The 27832-nt window shown below is 46.7% G+C and overlaps 1 protein-coding gene across 2 annotated transcripts in view; it reads right to left on the bottom strand.

Moving 5' to 3' along the window:
* Window positions 1-3005: 3005 nt before the first annotated feature.
* arhgap35a (Rho GTPase activating protein 35a) overlaps window positions 3006-27832 on the bottom strand; it is a 95597-nt gene continuing 70770 nt past the window's right edge. For both annotated transcript variants that reach the window (XM_036965836.2, XM_036965835.2), the window contains exons 3-7: window positions 24554-24692; window positions 13306-13383; window positions 10037-10168; window positions 7561-7666; window positions 3006-7280 (exon numbers count right to left, since the gene is read on the bottom strand). In XM_036965836.2, the coding sequence (XP_036821731.1) occupies window positions 6833-7280; window positions 7561-7666; window positions 10037-10168; window positions 13306-13383; window positions 24554-24692 (903 nt within the window). In that variant the 3' untranslated portion in view covers window positions 3006-6832. The remainder of the gene's footprint in view (window positions 7281-7560; window positions 7667-10036; window positions 10169-13305; window positions 13384-24553; window positions 24693-27832) is intronic.

The following is a 27832-nucleotide window of genomic DNA, read 5'->3' as shown; positions in this document are numbered from 1 at the left end:
CCGAGATCAGCTAGATGCCGGCAAGAGTGTGCAAGGCCGTATTGAATGTGTCACTGTCTGTCACCTTGATTACTAAAACTTTTCTCTCAACCGGTGCACCTACGTTATAAACTTCCATTTGTAGGCTAGGGTATAGCAGCCTCATGATGGGTAATAGGGAAAATGTTAGTATCATGTAGTAGCCTAAACCTATTGATGTGATGGGTGAATGGAATATGAACAGAAAGGGAAAGGGGGATACCTAGTCATTTGTACAACTGAATGCCTTCAACTGAAATGTGTTTTCCACATTTAACCCAACCCCTCTGAATCAGAGAGGTGAATGACAGTCATCCAATATGCTGAAACAAAAATGATCTCATCTTAAATGGCACCGACCACCACTGACTCCAACATTGTCCCTTTTTGTCTCAGTGCATTGACATGAACTGTTTCTGCCTGTTACCAACAGCATTTGGCGATTGGCTTGTAGGCTATTAGGTCATGTACAGTTAGGCCCTAAAGCTTATGCACTAATGCCAGATAGCCTCAAATGATGAAAGAAAACCCTCAATGTAGCCTATAGATATAAATTGCACAATAATGATACATTTGCAGATTTTTTAAAGGTATTGTTTTCTCTTTATTCAACCTGCCCGCCAGCCAACCGCCCTTCATCCACACAATATTTAATGACCTTAAACCTGGCTGCCCAGCGTATAAAACCATGGGTTATGAGTCAACCTGTGCATCACTAATCTATAAATCATTGGTGTGTAGGCCAACAGATGGGTAGGTATCAGCTGTTTTCCTTTTGAATGTGGTCAAATACATGTACTTTACTCTCAAAATCTAACTATACTGAACAAAAATATAAACGCACCATGCAACCATTTTTACAGAGTTACAGTTCATATAAATAAACTAGTCAATTGAAATACATTCATTAGGCCCTAATCTATGGATTTCACATGACTGGGCAGAGGTGCAGCCATGGGTGGGCCTGGGAGGGCATAGGCACACCCACTTGGGAGCCAGGCCCACCCTCTGGGAAGTCAGTCCCAGCCAATCAGAATGAGTTTTTCCCCGTAAAAGGGCAGAAATACTCCTCAGTTTCATCAGCTGTCCAGTTGACTGGCCTCAGATGATCCTGCAGGTTAAGGAGCCGAATGTGGCGGTCCTGGCCTGGCTTGGTTACACGTGCTCTGCGGTTGTGTGGCCGGTTGGACAAACTGCCAAATTCTCTAAAACGACATTGGAGGCTTATGGTAGAGAAATGAACCTTCAATGCTCTGGCAACAGCTCTGGTGTACATTCCTGAGTCAGAATGTCAATTGTGCGCTCCCTCAAAATGTAGACATCTGTGGCATTGTGTTGTGTGACAAAACTGCACATTTAAGAGTGGCCTTTTATTGTATCCAGCACAAGGTGCAACTGTAATTATCATGCTGTTTAATCAGGTTCTTGATATGCCACACCTGTCAATTGGATGGATTATCTTGGCAAAGGAGAAATGCTCACGAACAGGGATGTAAAATTTGAGGAAAATAAGCTTTTTGTGCGTATAGAACAATTCCGGGATCTTTTATTTCAGCTCATTAAAACATGGGACCAACACTTTACAACACTTTTACCAACACTTTTGCTCGTTATACATTCAATCTAAATTATATTTCCTGTTGATAAGTGGTCTAGGTAAGAGACCTTAGCATCACTGTCCTTGTCTCTCTTTGTGATTACTTGATTGGTTGAAACCAAAATGATTAAGTCCTATCCAGACCTCCAAAAATGAGGAGGGGAGTACTAGACACCACCTCTATTCTAACCGAGTCCCTATACCCTGATCATTAATGCGATGGTGGCTCCATCTCAAGGTCATCAAACCATCCACGGCTCTCCCTTGACACCCCCTAAAGGTCAGAGGTCAGTCTTGCTGTGTGCTCATGGGGTTGCCCTTTTCAGTCCCAATCAGCAGCTCTTTTTCCCAGCGCCAGAATGAAGAGACGCGTGACAAAGGTCATAGAAATGGATTTACTTTGCATTTGACTGGATGAAAAGGTCAGAGGAAGGGCACCCCAAAATGGCACACAACCCTGCAACCTCACGGGAACTAGGGGAATTGCTGTGCCACTGTGACCTCTAAACAGACCCATCATAGGAAGAGACCAGTAGTGGAAAAAGTACCAAATGGTCATACTTGAGTAAAAGTAAAGATACCTTAATAGAAAATGACTCAAGTAAAAGTGAGTCACCCAGTGAAATACTACTTGAGTAAAAGTCTAAAAGTATTTGGTTCTAAATATACTTAAGTATCAAAAATAAATGTAATTGCTCAAATATACTTAAGTATCAAAAGTAAAAGTAGAAATCATTTCAAATGATATTAAGCAAACCAGACGGCACTATTTTCTTGTTTGTTAAATGTATGGATAGCCAGGGGCACACTCCAACACATCATTTACAAACGAAGCATGTGTGTTTAGTGACTCTGACAGATCAGAGGCAGTAGAGATGACCAGGGTGATCTGTTGATAAGTGTGTGAATTGGACCTCGTTCCTGTCCTGCTAAGTATTCAAAATGTAACGAGTACTTTTGGGTGTCAGGGAAAATGCATGGCGTAAAAAGTACATTATTTTCTTTAGGAAGGTAGTGAAGTAAAAGTAAAAGTTGTCAAAAAATAGAAATAGTAAAGTACATAGTAAAAGCTACTCTAGTGTTCTAGGCAGTTTTCATTGGGAAAGGTCACTTGACTACACTAGAAGATGATAATGATTAAACACCTGTCAACTGTAGAAAAGTACTTACTCAGGCCCAATGCCCCATGAGGTCCATAAGGCCATCAATGATGCCGGCTTCTCCAGCGAACTCGACATTGGGCAGTTTTCTGAATTTCATTCCAGGAGTAGCCAGCCTTTCTGTGGAAATAAGTTGTGTTAATTCCTTTCATTCATTCGTCCATTCATTTCCAGAAAGCCGTGGATGGTTTGATGAGTCGGTGGGTTTGCACAGACAGACAGGAGGCAGGTTTTACAAGATTGATTTATTAACTATAATACAGGTCATGTAAGGCCTTGCTGTATACACCATTCCTATTGAGACAAATTACCATACTCTTAGCAAATAATGACAGCATTTTTTCTGTTTATTTTTGTACTTTTTTTTTCTCCAATCTTTTATACAGGTTACATTTTTTTCCACCATTTCATTTTTTTAATCTTCTTGTCTTTAAATACTGAGAGTGGTCGAGCCCCCTCCCTTGCCTGGGCAAAAAAATCATGCACTATACTGGGCTGGTCTCTTCACCATTCACAAAATTGTTTAAAAAAAAACGTTTATTTTTTATTATTTTTATTATTATTAAAAGAAAAAAAGAAAAACAATTCTATCACCATTGACTAAAGGGCAAAGTGTTAGACCCCCTAACATACAGATAAACAACCATTTGAATATAGTTTGCTTGTTTCTCATTTGAACTTAACAGACCACCTGTCACCGTTGTTGCAAAGCATAGAAGAAAAAGGAAAGCGACGCAGCCACAAGATCGCAGAACAAACGTCACATCTTTAATTACCATTGTTTTTTTTAGCCTCCATTTGTCGCTTTGCCTCCTCTCTCCCCCACCCTTTTTTTTTTTTGCACAGTCTTTGGCTGCCTCACAGTCTGTTCAGTATTAACACATTGATATACACAGGGAATGCCACTGGCCGGCATTCAAAAGTACCAAAGTTTGCCCCCCACCTCCCCCTTCCCACCCCTCCTCCATCTCCCAAATAATGATCCCATTCACATCTCTCTCGCTCTCGGTCTCTCTCTCACTCTCCATCTGTGAAAAGTAAACCTATAGCTAGCTAAGGGGATAACTGTGGTCAGGTCCAGGTTACATTAAGTGGGGGTAATGACCGTGAGGAGAAATGCAGTCTCCACTGTAAGCCACGTGGTCTTTGTTTAGGGTCGAGTTACACTGACGTCTGGCTACTACTGACAGCTCAAATGACACAGACACGCCAACATGTCATATAGGTAGTGTATACTGTGTATACTGACGGGAGATCATTGGGTCGGCGTCAGGGTATAACTTCAGTGATTGGCAGGGAGGCCTGTCAGTCAAGACGATGGGAACTGGAGAGACGTGGAGACAGGCATGAGTGTGTAAAGCCGAGGGTCAAAATGAAACAAATTACATGACCTTGGTTTCACTCTTTCTAATGTGTGCGGACACACACACACACACACACTAACGATCAAACAGGTTTCTATGACAACCACACACAGAACCATGGAATTCCGCAGTCATCAACACAGATGAATAGACTGTCTGTTCTGCTCCATCCCGGAGCGTCTCTCTGGACCAGGGAACAGAGCCGTGTCAAAAGAGGGCAGGGATACCAAGCGGTGCCAACCAGGAAGTGGGATACCAATAAACATAGGATGGCACTGAGGGACTATCAACACCATTGGCTGCGTTTCAATACTCTAAACTTGCTTCCTCATTTCCTTTCCTTCGTGTGCATCCCGGTCACACTCAGCTGAATGGATGTGAACAGCTATCCTGAGCCAGCCTCAGTACAAAAACACATGACTACACATCACCAAGTACTGCCAACTAGCAGTTGCACAGCTGGACACTAGACTAGTCACTGGACTGTCTGCATCATGGACAGCTGACACGAACATCTATGTTGTCATACACTTCCTCAACACCGCACTCTGGAGAGTATATATCTGTATCAAAGTGCTGGCTGCCTAGCAACACAACAGATATGATCACCCACAGACTAATCTCAATGCAGTTCAAATGGCTTTCATCGTATAGACTCTCCATCTATGTTATATACAAAGAATTCCTATTGGGCTCAATATGACCATTTGACTTGACATTCAACAGATAAATATGGGGGATTGTGCATGTAGAAAGATCTGTTACACACAAGGAGGGGGGGTAGTGTTCCGCCCATGCAGTGGTGGGTGAGGTCATAGCTGCAGTAACTATGTTGTCCACCAGATGGCAATGGTGTGTTCTCAGAGAGGTGGCTACATGACTTCACAACGCATTAGACATGGTGAGAAAGTGTTGTCGCACTTCTCACTAAAGAGGCTCCCAAAAGTGCTCTGCAGTCTCTCAATCTCAATAAACTTCAGAGAGCTCTACACTAATGATTCTCCCGCTCTCTACCATATTAGAAGCATGTGCACGCACGCACGCACGCACACACGCACACACACACACACACACACACACACACACACACAGGTCATGCTCCCATGTCTCTCCAGGCTTCCAAACCCCTCATGGGTAACAGGAGGAAGAGGGAATTCCCTGCCACCACTTCCCAATGCCCCCTGGGATCCTTAAGGGAATCGTTATGGCTGTTCCTCTCTGCCTTCCGTGTCGAAGAGCCCTAGATGCTTTTCAGAGTCCAGAGTCCATAAAGTGCATCCCTGAATCCCACCCCTTCCTCATCTATCCTAATTCTCCCTGCCAGTTATTCCCGCCCTTCACAGAAAGCAGAAGGGCCAATGAGAAGTAAGCATGGACATCTGACAGGAGGGACTTGCTGTGTGAGAGTGCATTCTGATCGGTCAGTCATCAACGGAACACTCTCCAAAACTGATCCACAGTTTGAAAATCTAAATGGAAGCATAGGGGGGAAAGAGAAAGGAAGGTTGGAACAACATTAAACATCCGGAAAGAAATGGGAGTAAAGATATCCTCTTTAATCAAAAGAAAAACAACAGTCTTCCAGCGTTGCCTGGAGGCTCGGGGGCATGGGGTCAGAGAAGACAGAAAGGAACGGAGGAGGTCTCCCAAGATGCCGAGGGTGTGAGAGCACCCAAAGTTCCGTGCTCCATCCTCCCTGCAGATCCAGTCAGTTGAGACTTTTGTTCTTGGCGTTATCTCTGGTTGTAATGGACACTGAAGCGAAGGGGGTGGGGGTTTAGGAATGAATCTATTGAAGTGGAAGCTGGTCCATGTGGGAGAGGCGAAGCCTGCCTCTAGTCCATTTCCTGGTAACAATGGTCAAATAAACGCTGAGAAGCTACTGGTTAGGTCCTCCTTCCACATTGACCCAGGATCAACCTGGGGGGGACAGGGCAGTCGCTGGCAATCCACAGCCCCATCGCGGTGAGTGGTGGTGAGGAGATGAAGGTGGGGCACTGGGGAGTGGTTTTAGAGTCCAGCTAGAAGGTCCATATAGTTCATGTTCTTCCCACACTTCCCCCAAAGATACCCTGCCTAGCTACGGTCAGAAGTTCTGAAGGGTTTTTTTTATGTTTGGGGAGGGACATGACACTTGGTGTTTCCTTGGGTGTTACTCCCTCACTGAGCCCAAATGACACGGGCTGGCGACACAGGGGTGTCCCGGGCGAGGCTGTGGGTGTCAGTGGGAGGGCAGCAGAGTGTGTGTTGGAGGGGGAGGTACTCTCTAAGGCCGCGGAGAAGGGGGCAGAATAAGTGGTAGAGAAGAGAGAAGAGTCAAGAGACTACAGTGGTATGGGAGGACAAGTCGTGGCTCTTGTGGCTCAAAAGTTTCTCTTTCCCACCCCCTCCCCTGAGTCATGTGTGTGTGTGTATATATCTTTAAACGCAATGGGGGTTGGATAACCCCCTCTCCCAACAGTTTTTCCCTATATGTACTGCATCTCACTTACCTGCTCATCTTCTCTTTTGCTTTCCCTGTCCCTAAAACTCACTCTCTTCTCTATCCCTCCATATTTCTCACCATCCCTTCAAAATCTCTCCCACTTAACGTTCTTCTCTCACCGCCCCCCCCCCCCCCCATACCTCCCTCTGAATCTCAAACTCTTTGCATCTCTCCCCCGCTAATCTCTTTATTTCCTTCCATCCCTGGCTCACAGCATGTGTTGTTCCGTGGGGGGGTGATGGGGGTGCAGGGGGGGCAGCAGGGCCTGGATGGGGGACTGGGGTGTGTGTGGCGGGGACATCTGGATATGGGGCGGCCCGTAGTGGGGGATGACGGGCGGCGTGGCGGGCATAACGTAAGGGGCCGGGGAGGGTGTGAGGGACGGAGAGCTGTAGGCCAAGGAGGAGTAGGCCGAGGTTCCCCCGTGGGAGGAGAGGGTGGCGGTGGGGGAGGCGTGCCCGCTAGGGGTGTCAGACAGGGGCTGATTGTAGAAGAAGAAAGCACACTGGTGGATGAAGGACTCGATGATTGTCTGGTAGGTCCGCGTGGCCGTCAGGGCGTCCATTGTTGTGAAGTCGGGCCGCATCAGAGTGGGCCAAAAACAGATGGACAGATTCTCACTGGTCATCAGGTTCAAACGGTTATTCTGGCTCACCCTGAGGGGGGGGGGGGAGAGAGAGAGAGGAAAAGAGGGTTAAGGAAGAGACAGACAGACAGGGAGAGAGATAGAAAACACAACGTAAATTGTTCAAGGAATCATAAAGTGACATCATCTAGAAATCTAAACTCTGCCGTGTTTGTGCCTCGACTAAATTTAAAGCTGACTCAATGGAGCCAGGGGTGTAGCGGGCAGGGTGGAAGGTCAAAGTTCGCAGGGTGGATGACCGTTACTGGAGTCAGCGCGGCCGTCACAGCTCTGTCACCCAAGCCACTCACTTGTTCAAGTGATTGATGACGTATTTGAAGACGTCATAGTTTTCCCTGGGGAAACGGCGCAGGATGTCCTTCATGGCGTGAACCCGCTGATCCCTGTCGTTGAGCTCTGATTCGGCGACAGGAGACAGGAGAGGTTAGAGAAAGAATGAAAGCACATGAATGCACACACACACAACCAGAGAAAGGTCCCACACATGCAGGGACAGGGAGGGGGAAGCATGGCACACACTGACACAAACTGAAATCACAGCTGAGAGTCAGCGTTGACTTAACAAAGCATAGCAGTGATCACACACACACACAGTTATAAACCCATACACACATGAACACACACAGGTCCTCTGAGTGTGCTGAGCCCAATGGTAGGAGTGAGTCAGACAAGCTGATATCAGCACTCCAACACAGCCTGTCTTGTGTGTCTCCATGTGAGCGAGGCAGAGTCACACGCACACACCACACACACACACACACCACACACAGCCTTTCACATGTTATCCAGCTCCTTCAAAACCCAGTTGTTTCTGTTCACTTCTTCTGCCTTCTACAGTCATACACAGCGTTCTGCAATCCATCCCGTAAGTGTTTCTTTTCTAACTAGTCTTTAAACGGTGTGTTTGTCGTGTCTCTCTCCTGCTGCAGGCTGCAGGGTTTCGTCAGGGCTTTGTCACGGCTCAAGGGCCTGGCACACACAATCCGCTCACTGAGTGACGGTCGCCCTCCAGAGTCCAGGTACATCTCTGGGCCGCGACGCTACACCTTAAATCTCCACGACGACGGATTACAAAACGCAATGGGAGTGACAGACCGGAGAGGAAAGAAGTGCACTTGTTAATCTGACATTCTGTATCATTTTGTTTGTCTTTCTTCACAGGAAATGTAGGCGTCTTCCATTGGAGGCTCCTCAAAGAGGGAAGGGGAGGACCATCCTACTCAGTGAATTTCATAAAAATAGAATAGTGAAACATTAAGCGATCCTTTTTAGATAAAACTATACTAAATATATTCCCTTCACCAAATCATTTTTTAAAACACACTATTTTGAAGGTCTATAGTAGCATCATCAGCACTCTATAGGGTAGCACTGTGGTGTACCCTGAGGACAGCTATCTTCCGTCCTCCTCTGGGTGCATTGACTTCAGTACAAAACCTTGGAGGCTTGTGGTTCTCACCCCCTTCCATAGACTTACACAGTAATTATGACAACTTCCGGAAGACGTCCTCCAACCTATCAGAGCTCTTGCATCATGAACTGACATGTTGTCCACCCAATCAAAGGATCAGAGAATGAAATCAAATCATAACTACAGCTAGCCAGCACTGCATAAAATGTAGTTGACTCAAAGAGAGAGAAAGACAATAGTTGAATAGTTTTGAACAAATTAATTTATTAAAAAATGAAGGAGAAGCAAGAGAGAGATAGCTATATTGAGTTGTATTTCTTTTCACTGACTTAGCGAGTGAATGCAGCTAGCTAGTTTAGCCTACACAAACAACCGGCTCAAACAGAGAGGGAAACTGTTAGCTAGCTTGTTCTAGCTATCCAACACTGGAACTCGTCCAAGTCAAGGTAAGCTTTTGGTTTTATTAATTTATTGCCACCGGGGCCCACCGGTGTAACTGATAAACTGCTTGCTGCTGACTGTACACTGTACTGCATGACTGTAGCGGGTTTACAAATGTGTTAGTTCTAGTAGCTATGCTGACCACTCCGTTAATATGGTGACAACAATGTAGGCCGCTTGGAAAGTTTTTTCTCTCTCCTGGTTACAGACTGCTGATGTGTTTGCGCACTGAAGTCCACAAGCGAAGGGAAATGGTGAGAGGAGGAAGGCAGGTAGATGCGAGACGGAATTGTACAACGAGCAAAGTGATCATGCTGTTTGTATGTGGCTGCTATGAAAGGGAACTTTGTTTGCGCGTGATCAGGGGTGTGTTCATTCCGCTAAATTATTATTTTTTTAAACGGAAGCAAACGGAATGAAACTGGGATAAACGTACCTGAATATGTCCAACAGAAACTCTTGTTTACAAGAGTTGGACTAATGTTTGCACTCTAGATCAGCTAGATGCAGGCAAGAGTGTGCAAGGCGGGATTGAATGCGTCAATATCTGTTACCTTGATTACTCACATTTCTCTCGACCTGTGCACCTACGTTGTAAACTTTCCTTCATAGGTTGTGGCAACCTCATGATGGGTATAGGGGAAAAATGTTGTATCATGTAGTCGCCTAAACCTACATACGTTACATTGAGCTGGGTGAATGGAATATGAATGACAGTCACCCAGTATGCTGTAATATAAATAAGGCCATGCTCATAAAAAAATGTGTCCTCCATTTTAAACGGCACTGGTTTCTTCATAGAGACCAAGTAGGTTAAGCAAGAACAACCCTAAACCATTCTCTCCCCAAACCTCTTTCCCCAGCCACAGCCCCCCCCCCACACACACACACCCCATCCCAGCCCCATGTCTTACTGAAGGCCTCCACCAGTTCAATCTGATGGCTGTAGGGCACCAGGGGTTCAGGAAGCTCAGAGAAGAAGGCCTTCATGGCCCCGGCCACCGTGTTGATGGTGAAGTCCTTCTCCACCAGGTCCAGGTTATGGTCTAGCAGGGAGACAAAGAGCGAGGGAGAGACAGAGAGCGAGGGAGAGACAGAGAGCGAGGGAGAGACAGAGAGCGAGGGAGAGACAGAGAGAGGGGATTTGTTAGAATAAGACATGGACGAGACCCCTGATTTAGGATACGATCTGCAAGACACAACATTATGAAACACACACACACACACACAAAAAAGTCTGCCTTAAACTCATCAGTTTTACTGCTATAGTATCACCCCACCCGGTGATAGACTACAATACCCGAATAAACAAACCCCAACACCAGCGCGCAAAGTTCTGCATAACGGGATAAGCAGAAGGAACTACGCCCAATTGGCTGCGGCTTCTCAGTGAGTCTCTGTCAGCATAAGGGACCGCGTGGGAGAGAGTGGGAACAAAGTTTGCGGCACCAGAAGCAAACTGATGATTAAAACGATAAACCAAGAGGAATCGCAGACGACCCCTGCCCCGCTGACACGGGCTTGTTGTACAAAACACAGAGAAAGAGAAGGAGTGTGAGAGAAGGAAGGGGGAGAAGGATAAGAAAATGAGACTATCCAGAAACCCTTCTCGGATTACTCTCTCCCATCTATGACAAACGTAGAGAGAGAGATCTAGGGAGACGGGAGACGGGGGGGGGGGGGGAATAGAAGGGGGGGGGGGGGGATTGACAGTGCCAGACAGTTAGATAGACTGCGATGGTGAGGGGTTAGCAAGGAAGGATGAAAAAGAGATGGAAAAAAAGAGGACCCGTGGAGTGTATAACAGAACAGCTTCAGTGATAACACTGGTCCCAAGTCAGTTCTGACCCAGTAATGCCTAGAGCTCTACGGTTCAGACCGGTTCCGAGACCAGGCCAGGCCTCCGAGTGAGCTCCAGATCTCAGTGCTCCTAAAGCCCGGCTCAGATACAACAGCCGACGTGAGGAGGGACGAGACAAAACTGGCCAGGAGACGAGCGGTTGAGACTGTTTCCATGGTAACAGTGGCTCAATGACTCGGTACAACTTTGAGACAGCGTTTCCACTTGTCGTAGCACGGTGTTGTAGAAAACAAGTATCGTGAAATACATGCATCAGAAACCGGGCGCCTTTTGTGACTTGTCGGATAAATGTCAGCAAACTAGGCTCACTAACAGCAGCAAAATAACTAGCTAGCAGTCTGCCTGACTAAACGCAGAACGTCAGCACACTGCTCTCTGATTGGCTAAACGGATCTGTCTCCTCCCAAGTCTTTAGCTAAGATTTGACATGTTGAACCTCCAACAACTGACATGAGACGTTCTAAAACTAGACGGTTCAGATCAAGAAAACTTCATTCCATAACTGCATAAAACCGTCTTGTCTCGGCTGTTGTATCTCAACTGGATTTTTAGGTCCCTCCAACACAACAGGTGTGTTGTTCTATCGCTATAGGTTACCCGTGCTGTGAGGGGTGGCTAGGCAATAGCTGATTTGTGGCTATGGGTTACCTGTGCTTTAAGGGGTGGCTAGGTAATAGCTGATTTGTGGCTATGGGTTACCTGTGCTTTTAAGGGGTGGCTAGGTAATAGCTGATTTGTGGCTATGGTCTACCTGTGCTGTGAGGGGTGGCTAAGCAATAGCTGATTTGTGGCTATGGTCTACCTGTGCTGTATTTGTAATTGTATTGTCACCTTGGTCTAGCGTCCTGATCGATTGGACACAGGACTTCGCTTCTGATTACCTCAGCCGTATTCAGCTTTACTGATGTGCAGTGGTATGTGCAGTGGTATGCAGCAAGCATGCTTCATTAACCAAACCAATCTGGAGGTAATTAACGACCCACACCACACAAACTCATGGACACACACACAGAAGCTACGCTACGGAGGAAGGCCTCTCCTTCCTGTAGATCAATGCTACAGATGCTCCCAGGTTAATTAGGTGGATCCATTGGACAACAGGCTTCTGGATAGATACAACACACTAACACTGCACCTCTGTGGCCTGTTTGTGCCGAGGTATGGGAGTGTGTTTCTGCGTATTGGTGAGTTTGTGTGTGTGCATAGGTCAGTATGTGTACATGTAGACACCGACTACAGGTGGCATGGGGTCTGACAACCCTACAATAATTACACTCAGTGGCCAGTGTACTAGGTACACCCATCAAGTACCGGGTCAGTCGCCCCTTTTCCTCCAGAACAACCTGAATTCTTTGGGGCATGGAAATATTACTCAATTGGTATAAAAGGGACCTAATGTGTGCCAGGAAAACATTTCCCACACCATTACACCAGGATGGGACCATGGACTCATACTGCTAAGGCCAAATCCTGACTCTGCCATCAGCATGACGCAACAGGAACCAGGATTCGTCGGTCTAGTCAATGTTTTTCCACTCCTCAATTGTCCAGTGTTGGTGATCACGTGCCAACTGGAGCAGCTGATAGGAGTGGAACCCAGTGTGGTCGTCTGCCGTAATAGCCCATCGGTGACAAGGACCGATGAGTTGTGCGTTTACAAAATGCCGTTCAGCACACCACTGTTGTACTGCACCGTTAGTTGCCTGTGGCCCGCCTGTTAGCTTGCAGGATTCTTGCCATTCCCCTTCGACTGATCATCAACGAGCTGTTTTCACCCACAGGACTGCCCCTGACTGGATGTTTTTTGTTTGGCGCGCCATTCTCAGTAACCCTAGATGTTTTGTTATTTTGGCCTAGCACTACACAGCTGATTCAAATGATCAAAACTTGATGATTAGTTGATTATTTGAATTAGCTGTGTAGTGGTAGGGCAAAAACCTTCAACGTGCACCCCTCTGGGTCCCGAGGACCGAGTTTGGGAAACCCTACCCTAGACACTGTCGTGTGTGAAAAGCCCAGGAGGCTGGTCATTTCTGAGATACATACCACACTCAGTCACAGAGGTCACTTGTTTCGCCCATTCTAACCTTCAATCGAACAGTAGCTGAATGCCTCGATGCCTGTCTGCCTGCTTTATATAGCAAGCCGCGGCCACATGACTCACTGTCTGTAGGAGCAAAACATCTTTGTGAACGAGGTGGTGTACCTAATAAACTGGCCACTGTGTGTAATTTGTAGCATACTGTTGACAATTCATATTGTTGGTGGGTGTGGGTTTTGTATTCAATGTCTGCGGTCAAAAGAGAGGTTCTGGTGACTCACCCTGGTCAAACTGCCTCTGCATGCTCTCCATTTCTGACTTGTTCCCACTCACCCTGTAGATCCCTTCAGTAGTGATACCTGAGAGAAGAGAGAGAGGAGACGAGAGCGAGAGAGCAGAGAGAGAGAGAGAGAGAGAGAGAGAGAGAGAGAGAGAGAGATAACAGTGAGAGAGAGATGAGAGAGAAGAGAAGCGGAGAGAAGAGAGATTCAGTACACTTTATCCACAACGGCACACTTTACTTTCAACATAACATTTTTCATCCATCCAACTCACAGTCAGAACACACACACACACAGACATCAATAACAACACAAGTCCTCCTATAGCCTCTGTGTAAGGACTTCCAATAGAAAGTGCTGATAGAAGCAGTGTTCTATGCAAAGGTTGTGGAGTAATGAAACAACAGACACAGTGGAGACTATTAGTGGCCTGGCCTTGTGTGTGTGTGTCCCCCAACCCGAGACAGAACATAAGCACTATCAATGAAACTCATAAAGCGTCAGTGCAGGCTTGCAGAAAGTGTTCCGGTGGGGCTTCTATAGTTCAAGATCCATAAACATGACTTAATGAACTCTGGTCCCATTTGTTCATCATCCCTCTCTTTCTCCTCCCCTATTTGCTCATCATCTTCTCCTCTCTCTGCAATCCATACCTTTACCACAGACATGGAGAGGACAAGGGTGTGGACAGACAGTGAGTGAGAGAGAGCGAGAGAGAGGGAGGGAGGGAGGGAGACAAGGAGACAAATCCAGAGACAGGGAGAGGTGGTTGGAAAGGAGGCATCGATCCCCTCCTTCTGCAGATCAATTATCCACAAAAGCTTTTCTAGCCAGACTCCAGGGGAACAAGGGATGGAGAGAGAGATAGAGGGGAGGAGGGAGACAGAGGGAAAACGGAGGGGAGACATGGAGTGAGTGGAGGAAGAGAGAAATAGAAGAGAATAAGAAAAGGAGAGGAGGAAGAGACATACTACATCATAATACATGCCATTTAGCAGAGGCTTTTATCCAAAGCGACTTACAAGAGTGAGTGCAAACACTTTCGCATTAGTGGCCTCAGCAGGATCCGGACCCACGACCCTGGCATAGGGCTGTTCTAGTTACCGTCACACCGGCAGTCACGAGGCATGAACAGAGTCACGAGTCACGACCGCAATCAAATTCCACGTGACCGCTGGAGTCCCGGGTAACTAGTCTTCACCAAAACACCGCTCTGATGCTGCTGCTGGTCATTAGTAGCCTACCAAACTGGCTAACGGTCAGTCGCTAATGGCCTGGTACTCAGGGCTCTATTGTCCCTCTAAACACTCTTGACATCAATGCAAATACAATCAAATCAATCAAACACTTAATTAGAGCTCTGGCATTCAGAGTTTGACCGGAATAGGATCACCTGTCGCGCAGCGAGACAGCTCCTCATAGCTGCTTGATGCATGGAATGAAATAAGTGTTCCTATAGCCCAATGTTGTGCAACATTTCTATAGGCTATGCTATGCAATTGCGTGAGAAAATAGAGGTTTGATGGCCTCTATTAAAAAGAGGAGGATCTAATACATTGTAAGGATTTAATAAATTGTAAGGCTGCATGATGAGACTCTAATGATGATTTGAAAAAAAGTCACTTGAAAGGCATGAGCTCTGCTTTGTTTTATTTGTGCAGGCTGTACATACTCCAATAGTCTCTCATTCACAATTTGACAAGCACTTGATAATGCCTCGAATTTCACGCGGCATCCCCTTTGTGGCTGTAGTGTCACCGTAAAAAATCCATTTCTTTTGTGGCCCGGAGTGCTGCGTTGTGCGCTTCTCCCTGAGTGTGCTGCGTTGTGCCCTTCTCCCTGAGTGTGCTGCGTTGTGCCCTTCTCCCTGAGTGTGCTGCGCTGTGCCCTTCTCCCTGAGTGTGCTGCGTTGTGCCCTTCTCCCTGAGTGTGCTGCGTTGTGCCCTTCTCCCTGAGTGTGCTGCGTTGTGCCCTTCTCCCTGAGTGTGCTGCGTTGTGCCCTTCTCCCTGAGCGTGCTGCGTTGTGCCCTTCTCCCTGAGTGTGCTGCGTTGTGCCCTTCTCCCTGAGTGTGCTGCGTTGTGCCCTTCTCCCTGAGTGTGCTGCGCTGTGCCCTTCTCCCTGAGTGTGCTGCATGGGCTCTTCTCCCTGAGTGTGCTGCGTTGTGCCCTTCTCCCTGAGTGTGCTGCGTTGTGCCCTTCTCCCTGAGTGTGCAGCATTGTGCCCTTCTCCCTGAGTGTGCTGCATTGTGCCCTTCTCCCTGAGTGTGCTGCGCTGTGCCCTTCTACCTGTGTGCTGCGTTGTGCCCTTCTCCCTGAGTGTGCTGCGTTGTGCCCTTCTCCCTGAGTGTGCTGCGCTGTGCCCTTCTCCCTGAGTGTGCTGCGCTGTGCCCTTCTCCATGAGTGTGCTGCATTGTGCCCTTCTCCATGAGTGTGCTGCGCTGTGCCCTTCTCCCTGAGTGTGCTGCGTTGTGCCCTTCTCCCTGAGTGTGCTGTATTGTGCCCTTCTCCCTGAGTGTGCTGCGCTGTGCCCTTCTACCTGTGTGCTGCGTTGTGCCCTTCTCCCTGAGTGTGCTGCATGGGCTCTTCTCCCTGAGTGTGCTGCGTTGTGCCCTTCTCCCTGAGTGTGCTGCGTTGTGCCCTTCTCCCTGAGTGTGCTGCATTGTGCCCTTCTCCCTGAGTGTGCTGCGCTGTGCCCTTTTACCTGTGTGCTGCGTTGTGCCCTTCTCCCTGAGTGTGCTGCGTTGTGCCCTTCTCCCTGAGTGTGCTGCGCTGTGCCCTTCTCCCTGAGTGTGCTGCGCTGTGCCCTTCTCCCTGAGTGTGCTGACCAATCCGAAGCGTCTCTCACTCCCACGGCTCTCCCTCACGTGATCCAGTCTTTCTCACAGGCTACAAGTTAAGACAGACACATTGGGGGACGCAACTGCGCGCGTCCTTATCCAATTCCGAGGTGCGTATTGAAGATATTGGATGAACTGTCCACATGTACTTTTCGTCAGCCAACAAGATGAGTAGGCCTAAAGAAAAGCAAAAGCACTAGCTTATGTCAATCTACTATCCCCAGTAGTACAAAAGTCCCTATTCTATTCTGTGCAAGAAATAAATAATTCACATTATAAGCACAGCAATGTGCACATGGTAGTAGACTATAAGCGCAAATGTTCCATTAGCGGAAAACACCATTATCAAATGTGACCGCAAATTATGCATGCATTTTCATGGTGAAAATGTCCAAAACTTGAAACTCATGCGCTGCTTGTGGATTAATGTGCTTCATTTTAAAACCTCTCTAGGCTAGGGGGCGGTATTTTCATGTCCGGATGAAAAGCGTGCCCAAAGTAAACTGCCTGCTACTCAGGTCCAGAAGCTAGGATATGCATGTTATTAGTATATTTGGATAGAGAACACTCTGAAGTTTCTAAAACGGTTTGAATAATGTCTGTGAGTATAACAGAACTTATTTGTCAGGCGAAACCCTGAGGACAAACCATCCAGATTTTTTTTTTGAGGTCACTCTCTTTTCAATTTTCTATGTGGATCTAGATTTCTAAGGCACTTGCTTGCAGTTCCTATTGCTTCCACTAGATGTCAACAGTCTTTAGAAATCGGTTGATGTTTTTCCTTTTTGTAATGAAGTAGGGCTGTTCAGAACGAGGGTCGAGTCTAGTGTAGTGTTTGGGGAGCGCGACCTGAAAGCTCGCTCCACTTTGTTTTTATCCACTATTGAACGCAGTTTATCCCGTCTTAAATTTGATTGATTATTTACGTTAAAAAAAAATACCTAAAGTTGTATTAGGAAAGTTGTTTGAAATGTTTGGACAAAGATTACAGGTAACTTATTAGATATTTTGTAGTCATGTTGCGTGAGTTGAAACTAATTTAATTTGAATTTGCCGCTCTGCCATTTCAACGGATGTTGTCAAATCGATCCCGTTAACGGGATTTGATCCCTAAGAAGTTTAAAGAAGTTATTTGGCCACTTTATTTATGATACAAACCTTATTAAAACATTGGCCTATGGGCTAGGCTACATGAGGTGTGATACAAACCTTATTAAAACATTGGCCTATGGGCTAGGCTACATGAGGTGTGATACAAACCTTATTAAAACATTGGCCTATGGGCTAGGCTACATGAGGTGTGATACTAACCTTATTAAAACATTGGCCTATGGGCTAGGCTACATGAGGTGTGATACAAACCGTATTAAAACATTGGCCTATGGGCTAGGCTACATGAGGTGTGATACTAACCTTATTAAAACATTGGCCTATGGGCTAGGCTACATGAGGTGTGATACAAACCGTATTAAAACATTGGCCTATGGGCTAGGCTACATGAGGTGTGATACTAACCTTATTAAAACATTGGCCTATGGGCTAGGCTACATGAGGTGTGATACAAACCTTATTAAAACATTGGCCTATGGGCTAGGCTACATGAGGTGTGATACTAACCTTATTAAAACATTGGCCTATGGGCTAGGCTACATGAGGTGTGATACTAACCTTATTAAAACATTGGCCTATGGGCTAGGCTACATGAGGTGTGATACAAACCTTATTAAAACATTGGCCTATGGGCTAGGCTACATGAGGTGTGATACAAACCTTATTAAAACATTGGCCTATGGGCTAGGCTACATGAGGTGTGTGACTATGATTTGAACAAGTCGCAGCAAAAAAAAGGCATAGTTTCTTATGCTGGGCATCATTCACAAGTGATAATGTATCATTCACAAGTGATAATGTATCATTCACAAGTGATAATGTATCATTCACAAGTGATAATGTATCATTCACAAGTGATAATGTATCATTCACAAGTGACAGGCTAATATTGTCACCCATCAGACTATTCTTGATTTAATCTTCTCTTTACATATACTAAATAATATATGTGTGACATTTGTTTGGATTTAAAATGGACCATTATCATGCACCTGTATAGAAACATGTCATACATGCACTGAAATAGTGAATGGAGGACACTTTTCCCCGTGGTTCATGTTCATGCCAGCCAGGTAGGCTATAGTCCTGTTGTAAATATAAGCAATGTGCTTAAGCTGATGGGATCCTCTTTTTATTAGTCACTATCACTCTGTTTTCGCTCGCAAGTGCATAGCCTACATAAATGTTGCGCAACATGGGCTCTCATGCAGTTTGATTAGATTTTCAAATGCATTTGCATTGACGTCATAGTGATTAGAGGGACATTAGAGTGATGTGTACCAGGCAGTTAGCAAGTTTGGTAGGATACTAATGACCAGCAGCAGCATCGGAACTTGGAGAAGCCTAATTACCGTGAATTTGACTGCCTTCATGACTTGTGACCGCCAACAGCCAGTTTGTGTCAAGAACTGCAACGCTGCTGGATTTTTCACGCTCAACAGTTTCTAGTGGGTATCAAGAATGATCCACCGCCCAAAGGACATCCAGCAAACTTGATACAACTGTGGGAAGCAATGGAGTCAACATGGGCCAGCATCCCTGTGGAATTCTTTCGACACCTTGCAGAGTCAATGCCCTGGCAAATTGAGGCAGTTCTTGGGGGCAAGTGTTCCTAATGTTTGGTATACACCTCCCTCTGTCCGGGCGTAGCGTCGGACGGAGCCACAGTGTCTCCCAAACCCCCTGGTCTCAGTATCTATGCTGCAATAGTCTGTGCAGGGGGGCTAGGGTCAGTCTGTCCTCTCTGGTGTAATTACCTTGTCTTATCTAGTGACTGGTGTGAACTTAAGTATGCTCCTTCTAATTCTCTCATCTCTTTCTCCCCCCTCCCGGAGGACCTGAGCCCTAGGACCATCTAGTCTGACGACTCCTAGCCGTGCCAGTCTCCAGTCCCGTCCGCCTGGATGTGCTGCTGCTCCAGTTTCAAATGTTCTGCCTGTGGCTATGGATCCCTGACCTGTTCACCAAACGTTCTACCTTTTCCCGGACCTGCTGTTTTCGACTCTCTCCTCCTCTTCCTCCCCTGCTGTGTCGACCTTTGAATGTTTGGCTATGAAAAGCCAACTGACATTTACTCCTGAGGTACTGACCTGACCTACAACCACTGTGATTATTATTTGACCCTGCTGGTCATCTATGAACGTTTGAACAAATCTTGAAGAACGATCTGGCCTTAATGGCCATGTACTCTTATAATCTCCACCCGGCACAGCCAGGAAAGGACTGGCCACCCCTCAGAGTCTGGTTCCTCTCTAGGCTTCTTCCTAGGTCCCTGCCTTTCTAGGGATTTTTTCCTAGCCACCGTGTTTCTACATCTGCATTGCTTGCTCTTCGTGGTTTAACGCTGGGTTTCTGTATAAGCATTTTGTGATTTAACAGGGCTTTACAAATACATGTAATTTGATACATTGGTAGGTTATATGTAAAGACTAGATTAAACTGAGAATAGTCTGATGGGTGAGAATACTATGACATGCTTGTCAAATTGTGAATGAGAGACTGATGAAGTGTGTGCAGCCTGTGCAAGAATCAGAGCAGAGCCCATGTCTCTCATGCAACTTTATAATGTATTACAAGTCAAAACATGTAGCCTAATGTTTGTATCACAACTAAAGTTGCATAAATATCTAAACTAAGCGTATAGAAGGACCTGTTTCTTTGTGAACCGCTCAACACGGGATAGCCGCATGAGCGCACTCCCATCTACCCAAATCGTTTCTGAAAAACATCATTTACATTTTATTCAGCTTTGTTCAAATGTATTCTTCTTACTCTAAAATAATGCCCTTGGAAATTATAGGCAAATCTTGTCTGATAAATCAACTAGCATAGCCCACAGCCATATGGCATAACCAGATCAGGGCATAACAAAGACGACTCAGAATATTCTGTCCTCCTTCATATCATGTTTGTTTTTTTAGACCTGCCTAAAAATAAATCATGGATTTATTGTTATGGTGTAGGCATGACAATCAACGGCTGACAAAATGTAATGACCGCCACAGCCCTACTCTGGCATGCTACCTTCACGCTCGTACCATACAGAGCCAGAGTGAGGCAACAAGGACAGGGGAGGGAGGGGGAGAGAGATATAGACATGAGGGAGGATGGCAGTCACAATGCAGAGGTCAGAGAGCGTGATGTAGAGGTTAACTTCCATCACCTTCTTTGTTCTGAGAGCAGCGCTGGGCCGGTTTCCTTTCATCTGTAGCGACCGGGGTCAAACCAAACTCGAGCACTTCCTGTGTACAGGTAACCTACATCCTGTCTGAGCGATCATCTCTCGCTTCTACAGGACTATTCCATCTTACCACATAATCATGACAATATTAAATTCGCATTTCATTTCCTTCCCCTCGTCTCACCCATTTCTCTTCCATCTACAGTATAACATCGACACCATTAAGTAACGTCCCAAACACATACATCCATGATAAGCACTAAACATGTGTGAACAGCTCTCTCTCGCTTCCCAACACTCATTCATCGATACAATTCATGACTACTGCTGTGAAAAGCAAAAACACTCACTCCACAGACAGACAGACAGACGGACGGACGGACGGACGGACGGACGAGAGAGAGAGAGAGAGAAAGAGAGAGAGAGAGAAAGAGAAAGAGAGAGGGGCAGTTGGCTCCGGCGTTGGCTTCCGGAGGCGCGATGGCACAGCGTCTCGGACAAGGGTCAGACTGATCCTCAGCCTAGATGTACAAGCAGCCGTATTCACAGGCCACCACGGAGACACGCCATCACTGGCTGCTGCCCTTTACGTCACTGTGGAGCCCGCTAGAACGAGGAGACGTGCCCACGCAGGCTAACACACATTCGCCATCTCAATACCCACAAGGAGAACACAGAACTCACAGAGTGGCAACAGAAGCACTACTCCGTATGGAGACTTGAGGAAAGGATGGAGAGAGAGAGAGAGAGAGAGAGAGAGAGAGAGAGAGAGAGAGAGAGAGAGACGGTGAGAGAGAGAGACGGTGAGAGAGAGAGACGGTGAGAGAGAGAGAGAGAGAGAGAGAGACGGTGAGAGAGAGACGGTGAGAGAGAGAGCCGGTGAGAGAGAGAGACGGTGAAAGAGAGAGAGAGCGAGAGAGAGAGAGAGAGACGGTGAAAGAGAGAGAGACGGTGAGAGAGAGAGAGAGAGAGAGAGAGAGAGAGAGAGAGAGAGAGAGAGACGGTGAGAGAGAGACGGTGAGAGAGAGAGGGAGAGAGAAAGAGACGGTGAGAGAGAGAGAGAGAGAGACGGTGAGAGAGAGACGGTGAGAGAGAGAGACAGTGAAAGAGAGAGAGAGAGAGAGAGAGAGAGAGAGAGAAAGTAAGACGAGAGGAAAAGGAGTGGGAGCGCAAAAGGGAAGACATTCAAAAAGGGGAATACGGATGGAAAGAGAATAGCAGTGGCAAAAGTGTGAGAGGGATGTGGGTAACGAGAGGGAGGACAGAGGGAGAGACTGGTGGAGGATGAGTGGGGGTGGAGAGAGCGCCCTTACACAGACATTGAGAGGGGGATGGACGAAGGATAAGAGAGGCTGTGTATAGGACTGCAGACAACAGTAGGCTGCTCAGACAACAGTAGGGCGGGTATGTATTTTTGGTATAGGGTGAGGGAGAGGGGAAGGATGTCGGTCTGCTCCATAACGACACTTATCCCCCGAACGCCCTGGACACCTTTAGAGTTACAGTCATAGGAGAGTCCTCTGCCTCTCCTCTGTCATACACAACAAAAAGGTGGGGGAACAAGAAAGACACAGGCACACATACACTCACACACAGTGAGACACACGCACACCCACGCACACACAAACGCACATTTGACCCCTGACTAAGTTCATTTTACAGCAATAATATTACAGTACACTACCGTAATAAGAAAAATACACTGTAGATAATTTTAGTGAGCATGTTGGTACGTAAGCTCTGGAGACTAACACCATTGAATGTCAGGATGCCGTAATGAACAAAAAAAATGTATGTCACGTTGGCAACAACACCCTTAAATAGCCTCCGTGACTTATAAAACTGGACGGGACATTAACGTTTGAGTCGGAGTGTGCATGTCAGTGTGTGAGTGTGTTTAACATTGACAAGTGCTTCTAATGCTACTCATGTAAAGCGTTTGGGTGTGTCGCCATCTGAGCGCGTGTGCATATTGTTGTGCATGCCTTTATTTGTGTTTGTGCACTCACTCCACGGTGAGAGTGTAATCAGAGGATGTGGCGAAGGGATGTGTGTTGTGTTGCTGCAGTGGGTTCCTTCTCCCTCCCGGTGCACACAGAGAAATAGCTGAACCCAAAGGTTGATCTAATTTCCTGCTCTGTGATATCGATCTGAAGAAGGGAGCTATAGGACAGAGGATTACCACTACCCCACTGCATCTGAACTCAGACAGAGAGAGAGAGCGAGCGAGAGAGAGAGAGTGTGAGAGAGAGAGAGAGAGAGAGAGAGACAGACAGACAGACAGACAGACAGACAGAGACAGAGAGTGGCAGGGCGAGAGAGAGGCAGGGCGAGACAGAGGCAGCGCGAGACAGGCAGAGAAAGGACCTGGAGGCAGAGGAGCAGAGCGAGACAGAGAAAGGCAGAGCGAGACAGAGGCAGAGGTAGAGAGGCAGAGGGGGCAAGGAAAAGAGACGGGGGTATAGGAAAACTAAGCAGATGAGGACAGTGGGTCGTGGTGAAAGAAAGAGACTAGATGGAGAGAGGGCCAAAGGAGGACACGAGGGAATCTGCAGGGGAAGAGAGGAGAGGAAACGGTGGATTAGGGGAGAAGAGAGGGAGGTAGGCAGGAGAGAAACCAAAGAGGTGGTATGTGTGTCCCACTACACGATGCCCCTTGTGGTAGCTAAATGCACTCAGGTGGGCGAGGGTGGCAGCGAGAGCCTCACTGGTGCCCCGACTCAAATGCCTATCTCTGCTCCCTTTACCCAGATACAGCAGCACAGATGCGTCTGACTGTAATCCGTGTGTGGGAATGGTTTAATCAGACAAGAGCTTGGCCAGGAATGCACTGCCAAAAATGTCAATAAGGCATGTCATTGCTTTGGCATCCACACACAAACACAACAACACGCAGAATGCCGTGATCCCCGCTGTGCATTCTACACCGAATGCTCTCATTTGCTTCATGGAATCATTTCCCCTGCTTGAGTATCAAAGGTGTTTCATGTAATAATGTCCCTGTGCATTCAGACCTGTCACTTCAACCACCTTCCCGAGACGCAGCACGCACGCACGCACACACACACACACACACACACACACACACACACACACACACACACACACACACACACACACACACACTAGTCCCCTACGGTGCTTGAGTAACAGCTGGTGTTAGGCTGAGCAACGTGCCCTTTGTGGGCCCAGGGCAGGGGTAGCATGAGGACCATTAGGGCAGAGCGTGGCAACAGGGTTAACTGAGCCCAGGCCCATCTGTGCACCCCGTTCCACAGGGAGACAGAGAGAGAGAGACACACACAGAGAGACAGTCAACAGAGAGACAGTCAACCTGCTCCACACACACTCAAACACACCCTTTCAAACTCTCTCACACATCAACGTGCATGCGCACGCGCACCCACGCAAGCACACACTAACTCAGAAGCACTGCATAAAACTCTCCCTTGTACAGAACTAATGCAGACCACACATCACCACAAGCACTGTTATTAGGAGGTGTCCAACACAACACAGAGGCTGCTTCCCAAATGGTAACCTATTCCCTATATAGTGCACTACTTTTGACCAGGGCCGCTGCTGACTGTCACGAAGGCCACCTACAGCGTCACAGGCAAACACGAGCAGCAGAACAACTCCAACAGAGAGAGAGAGAGAAGCAGAGGGGGGAGACATCCAGCTCTCTTATCACAGGCACAGCTCTGACTTAGAGAAAACATCAGAAGCTTCCTCCGGAGAGAACCACAGTCCCCCCAAAAATTACTGATAAATCACTGACTGGGGATTCATAGGAGAGGGAGAGGAATATAACGGAAAGGTAGAGGTATGTTGGCTGAAAGTGAAAACTGTGAAAAGGGGAGAGAGCGAGAGAGTACGAGCGAGAGAGAGAGAGAGAGAGAGAGGGAGAGAGGGAGAGAGCGAGCGAGAGAGCGAGCGAGAGAGTGAGACCTTGCTGATACTGAGGTCAGAAACTGCTTGTGACCTTTGCACCCTGAATAGTGATGTGCCACCCACTCCCTCTATATGCCCCTGTACAGATCTTCTCCACAGTCTCAGTAATCAATAGCATCCACTCAGAACAACAATTGCAGCCTCTGTGTAATGCGTGTAAGCTTACCTGTTGCCTCAATATATCGGATGCACTTGTCGATGAAGAGGGGGATGGGTCGGTCAGGTGTCACCACGTTGGCCAATGGCACGCCAAAGTAGTTGCTTTCTACTTTGGATACGGAATGCCTGGGCTTGGGCCGCGGTTTCTGAGAGAGGGACGGAGGGAGAGATCGATGAGAACGAGGAGAGCGGCATTTTAGTTTCTGTTCATTATCCATCCGAGACATGGATTGATCTTTAGACCATAGACATGGGCACAATCTGAACACACGCATCACCATACTTTCATTCTTAACAAAACACAACCCACATACGCATCCTTGCAGCAAGGCCTAAGCTGATAAGAATCATACATTCCTGTCTCGGGCTGTCTGAGTGATACACATCTCCGTTCCACTTTTCACCTCTCTATGTTTTCTTTATCCTCCGCACTCTCTTTCCTCTCCCTTGTCATACTCTCTTTCCTCTCCCTTGTCATACTCTCTTTCCACGACACTGCATCCCCCGGGCATTACCCCAACCCGAAAAACATTCTTAGTTTCTAAGAGGTCCCTAACTTACTGCTGTTATCAGAATTCAATTCTATCCTGTAAGCTACTACGGCTACTTCGGTGCCGTTCAAGCCTTTCAGACAGACTGAGCTGAGAGCTGAGGCAGAGCTCCACGGCTGGCTAGGTACTGGGGCTGGAGAGCCGTAGGACTGTCAGGCAGAGAGCAGAGCAGAGCGGCTCAGCATGATCTTCTGAGTGAGCCTAGCCGCCCTTGTCCGGCCGATCTGCTCCAGTTACCCCACTCCATTACTTTACCCACCACCACCATCCTGCCCACCACCCTACATTCCCCTGGCTGCAGTCACAACCCCAAAACTCTGCTTTTCACACCTGCCTTATTGTTCTTGTTTTATGAGGCCCCGTCCTTGCAATCTGTCTCTCCTTTTGTTTAACTTCTTTGGGGTAGGGGGCAGTATTTTCACGTCCGGATGAAAAGCGCACCCAGAGTAAACTGCCATCCTACTCAGGCCCAGATGCTAGGATATGCATATTATTAGTATATTTGGATAGAAAACACTATGACGTTTCTAAAACTGTCCAAAATCCAACCAGGAAGTGGGAAATCTGAGGTTTGTAGCTTTTCAAGTCTTAGCCTATCCAATATACAGTGTCTGTGGGGTCATATTGCACTTCCTAACGCTTCCACTAGATGTCAACAGTCTTTAGAACCTTGTTTCAGGCTTCTACTGTGAAGTGGGAGAGAACAACAGCTGATTGGGTCATGGGTCTGCCTGAAGGCCATGTGCTCAGTCAGGCGCACGCCCGTGAGAGTTAGCTCCGTTCCCTTTAATTTCTAAAGACAAAGGAATTCTCCGGTCGAAATATTATTGAAGATTTATGATAACAACATCCTAAAGATTGATTATATACATAGTTTGACATGTTTCTACGAACTGTAATATAACTGTTTTGACTTTGTCTGGACCAAGTGCCTGCGCATTTGGATTACTGTACTAAATGCGTGAACAAAAAGGAGGTATTTGGACATAAATGATAGACTTTATCAAACAAAACTAACATTTATTGTGGAACTGGGATTCCTGGGAGTGCATTCTGATGAAGATCATCAAAGGTAAGTGAATATTTATAATGCTATTTCTGACTTTTGTTGACTCCATAACATGGCCGGTATCTGTATCGCTTGGACTCTGAGCACTGTACTCAGATTATTCCATGGTGTGCTTTTTCCGTAAAGCTTTTTTGAAATCTGACACAGCGGTTGCATTAAGGAGAAGTATATCTTTAATTCCATGCATAACAGTTGTATTTTCATCAACATTTTTGATGAGTATTTCTGTAAATTGATGTAGCTCTCTGCACTTTCACCGGATGTTTTGGAGGCAAAACATAACAACGTGCCAATGTAAACAGAGATTTTTGGATATAAATATGAACTTTATTGAACAAAACATACATGTATTGTGTAACATGAAGTCCTATGAGTGCCATCTGATGAAGATCATCAAAGGTTAGTGATCAATTTTTATCTCTATTTCTGCTTTTTGTGACTCCTCTCTTTAGCTGTAAAAATGGCTGTTTTTTTTGTGACTAGGTACTGACCTAACATAATCGCATGGTATGCTTTTGTCGTAAAGCCTTTTTGAAATCGGACACTGTGGTGGGATTAACAACAAGTGTATCTTTAAAATGGTGTATAATACATCTATGTTTGAGGAATTTTAATTATGAGATTTCTGTTGTTTGAATCTGGCGGCCTGCACTTTCACTGGATGTTGGTCCCACGTACCCTAGAGAGGTTAACTGATTTGAGAACAGTTTCACCTTTCTAGCCAATTGCGCATTTCTCTCTTACCCCCTCGTTGGAGAGAGCGAGAGAGATAGAGAGAGAAGAGAAAGAACAAGATAGAGAGAGACCTCAAGTCAGCCAGACACAGTCTGAGGTGAGTGTATATGAACAGGGAGAAATGGGTTAGTTAGCTTCCACTGTGTACTCACTGCTGAGGCCTAACGGCAGCCAGGCAGAGACAGGGCTGGCTGATTCCACCCTGACCTCAGGTCAGACTTACAGGAACACTCTTTGTTGATTATAATGAACCAAATGTGCGGTGCCCTAAGGGCACGCTAGGCTACAGCTGGTTCTATAGTGACCCTCATCAATAGAGAGACAGCTGATCTGGGAACCTGATGACCTTGTTTTGGCTCCCATTAAGTAATAAAGACTCTAATGTAAGTGGAGCGGGGGCACAGGCCCCAGATCAGCCCTACGGTTGTGCTCTGCAGTAAGGGGAGTAGCTAGCAGTTTTGTTTTATTTGTTTTGGGTGGTTAAATTAAGTTCCCCCTATACTGGTTCCGCCAACTAATTCTCTCTAGATGTGTGATGTTACGGAGCATCATTCAGGATATATAAAACACTCATATAGTTTATGGCGTATAGTTTATGACATCATCACTGTGTGTGAAAACATAAATCGCCTGTCCTCCCTCCTGACACCAAAGGTAATTATCACCCACCCACCCACAGCCAGGCAGGCAGACACACAGCGACAGGGTGGTTTGTGTCTCTCCCCCAGCCAGTCTAATCATATACACTGCCTTCGCTCCCACTTAGGTGGCACTTATGTCAGCCTTTCTGTGTGAACGGGAACTATGGCAGGCAGATACGACTGACGGCGCTGGGTCAAATGTTTGTGTCTGAGGAGAGGGAGGGTGCAGATTGTGCAAGAGAGGGGAGGGAGGGCAAAGTGAGTCCGATGTTCCCTCAATCCCTCTTCAT

The sequence above is a fragment of the Oncorhynchus mykiss genome, chromosome 27 (genome assembly GCF_057628025.1).
Source record: "Oncorhynchus mykiss isolate SJ-2025 chromosome 27, ASM5762802v1, whole genome shotgun sequence".
Lineage (NCBI taxonomy): Eukaryota > Metazoa > Chordata > Actinopteri > Salmoniformes > Salmonidae > Oncorhynchus > Oncorhynchus mykiss.
The sequence above is the reverse complement of the archived record's forward strand: the minus strand, read 5'-3'. Positions and strand labels throughout refer to the sequence as shown.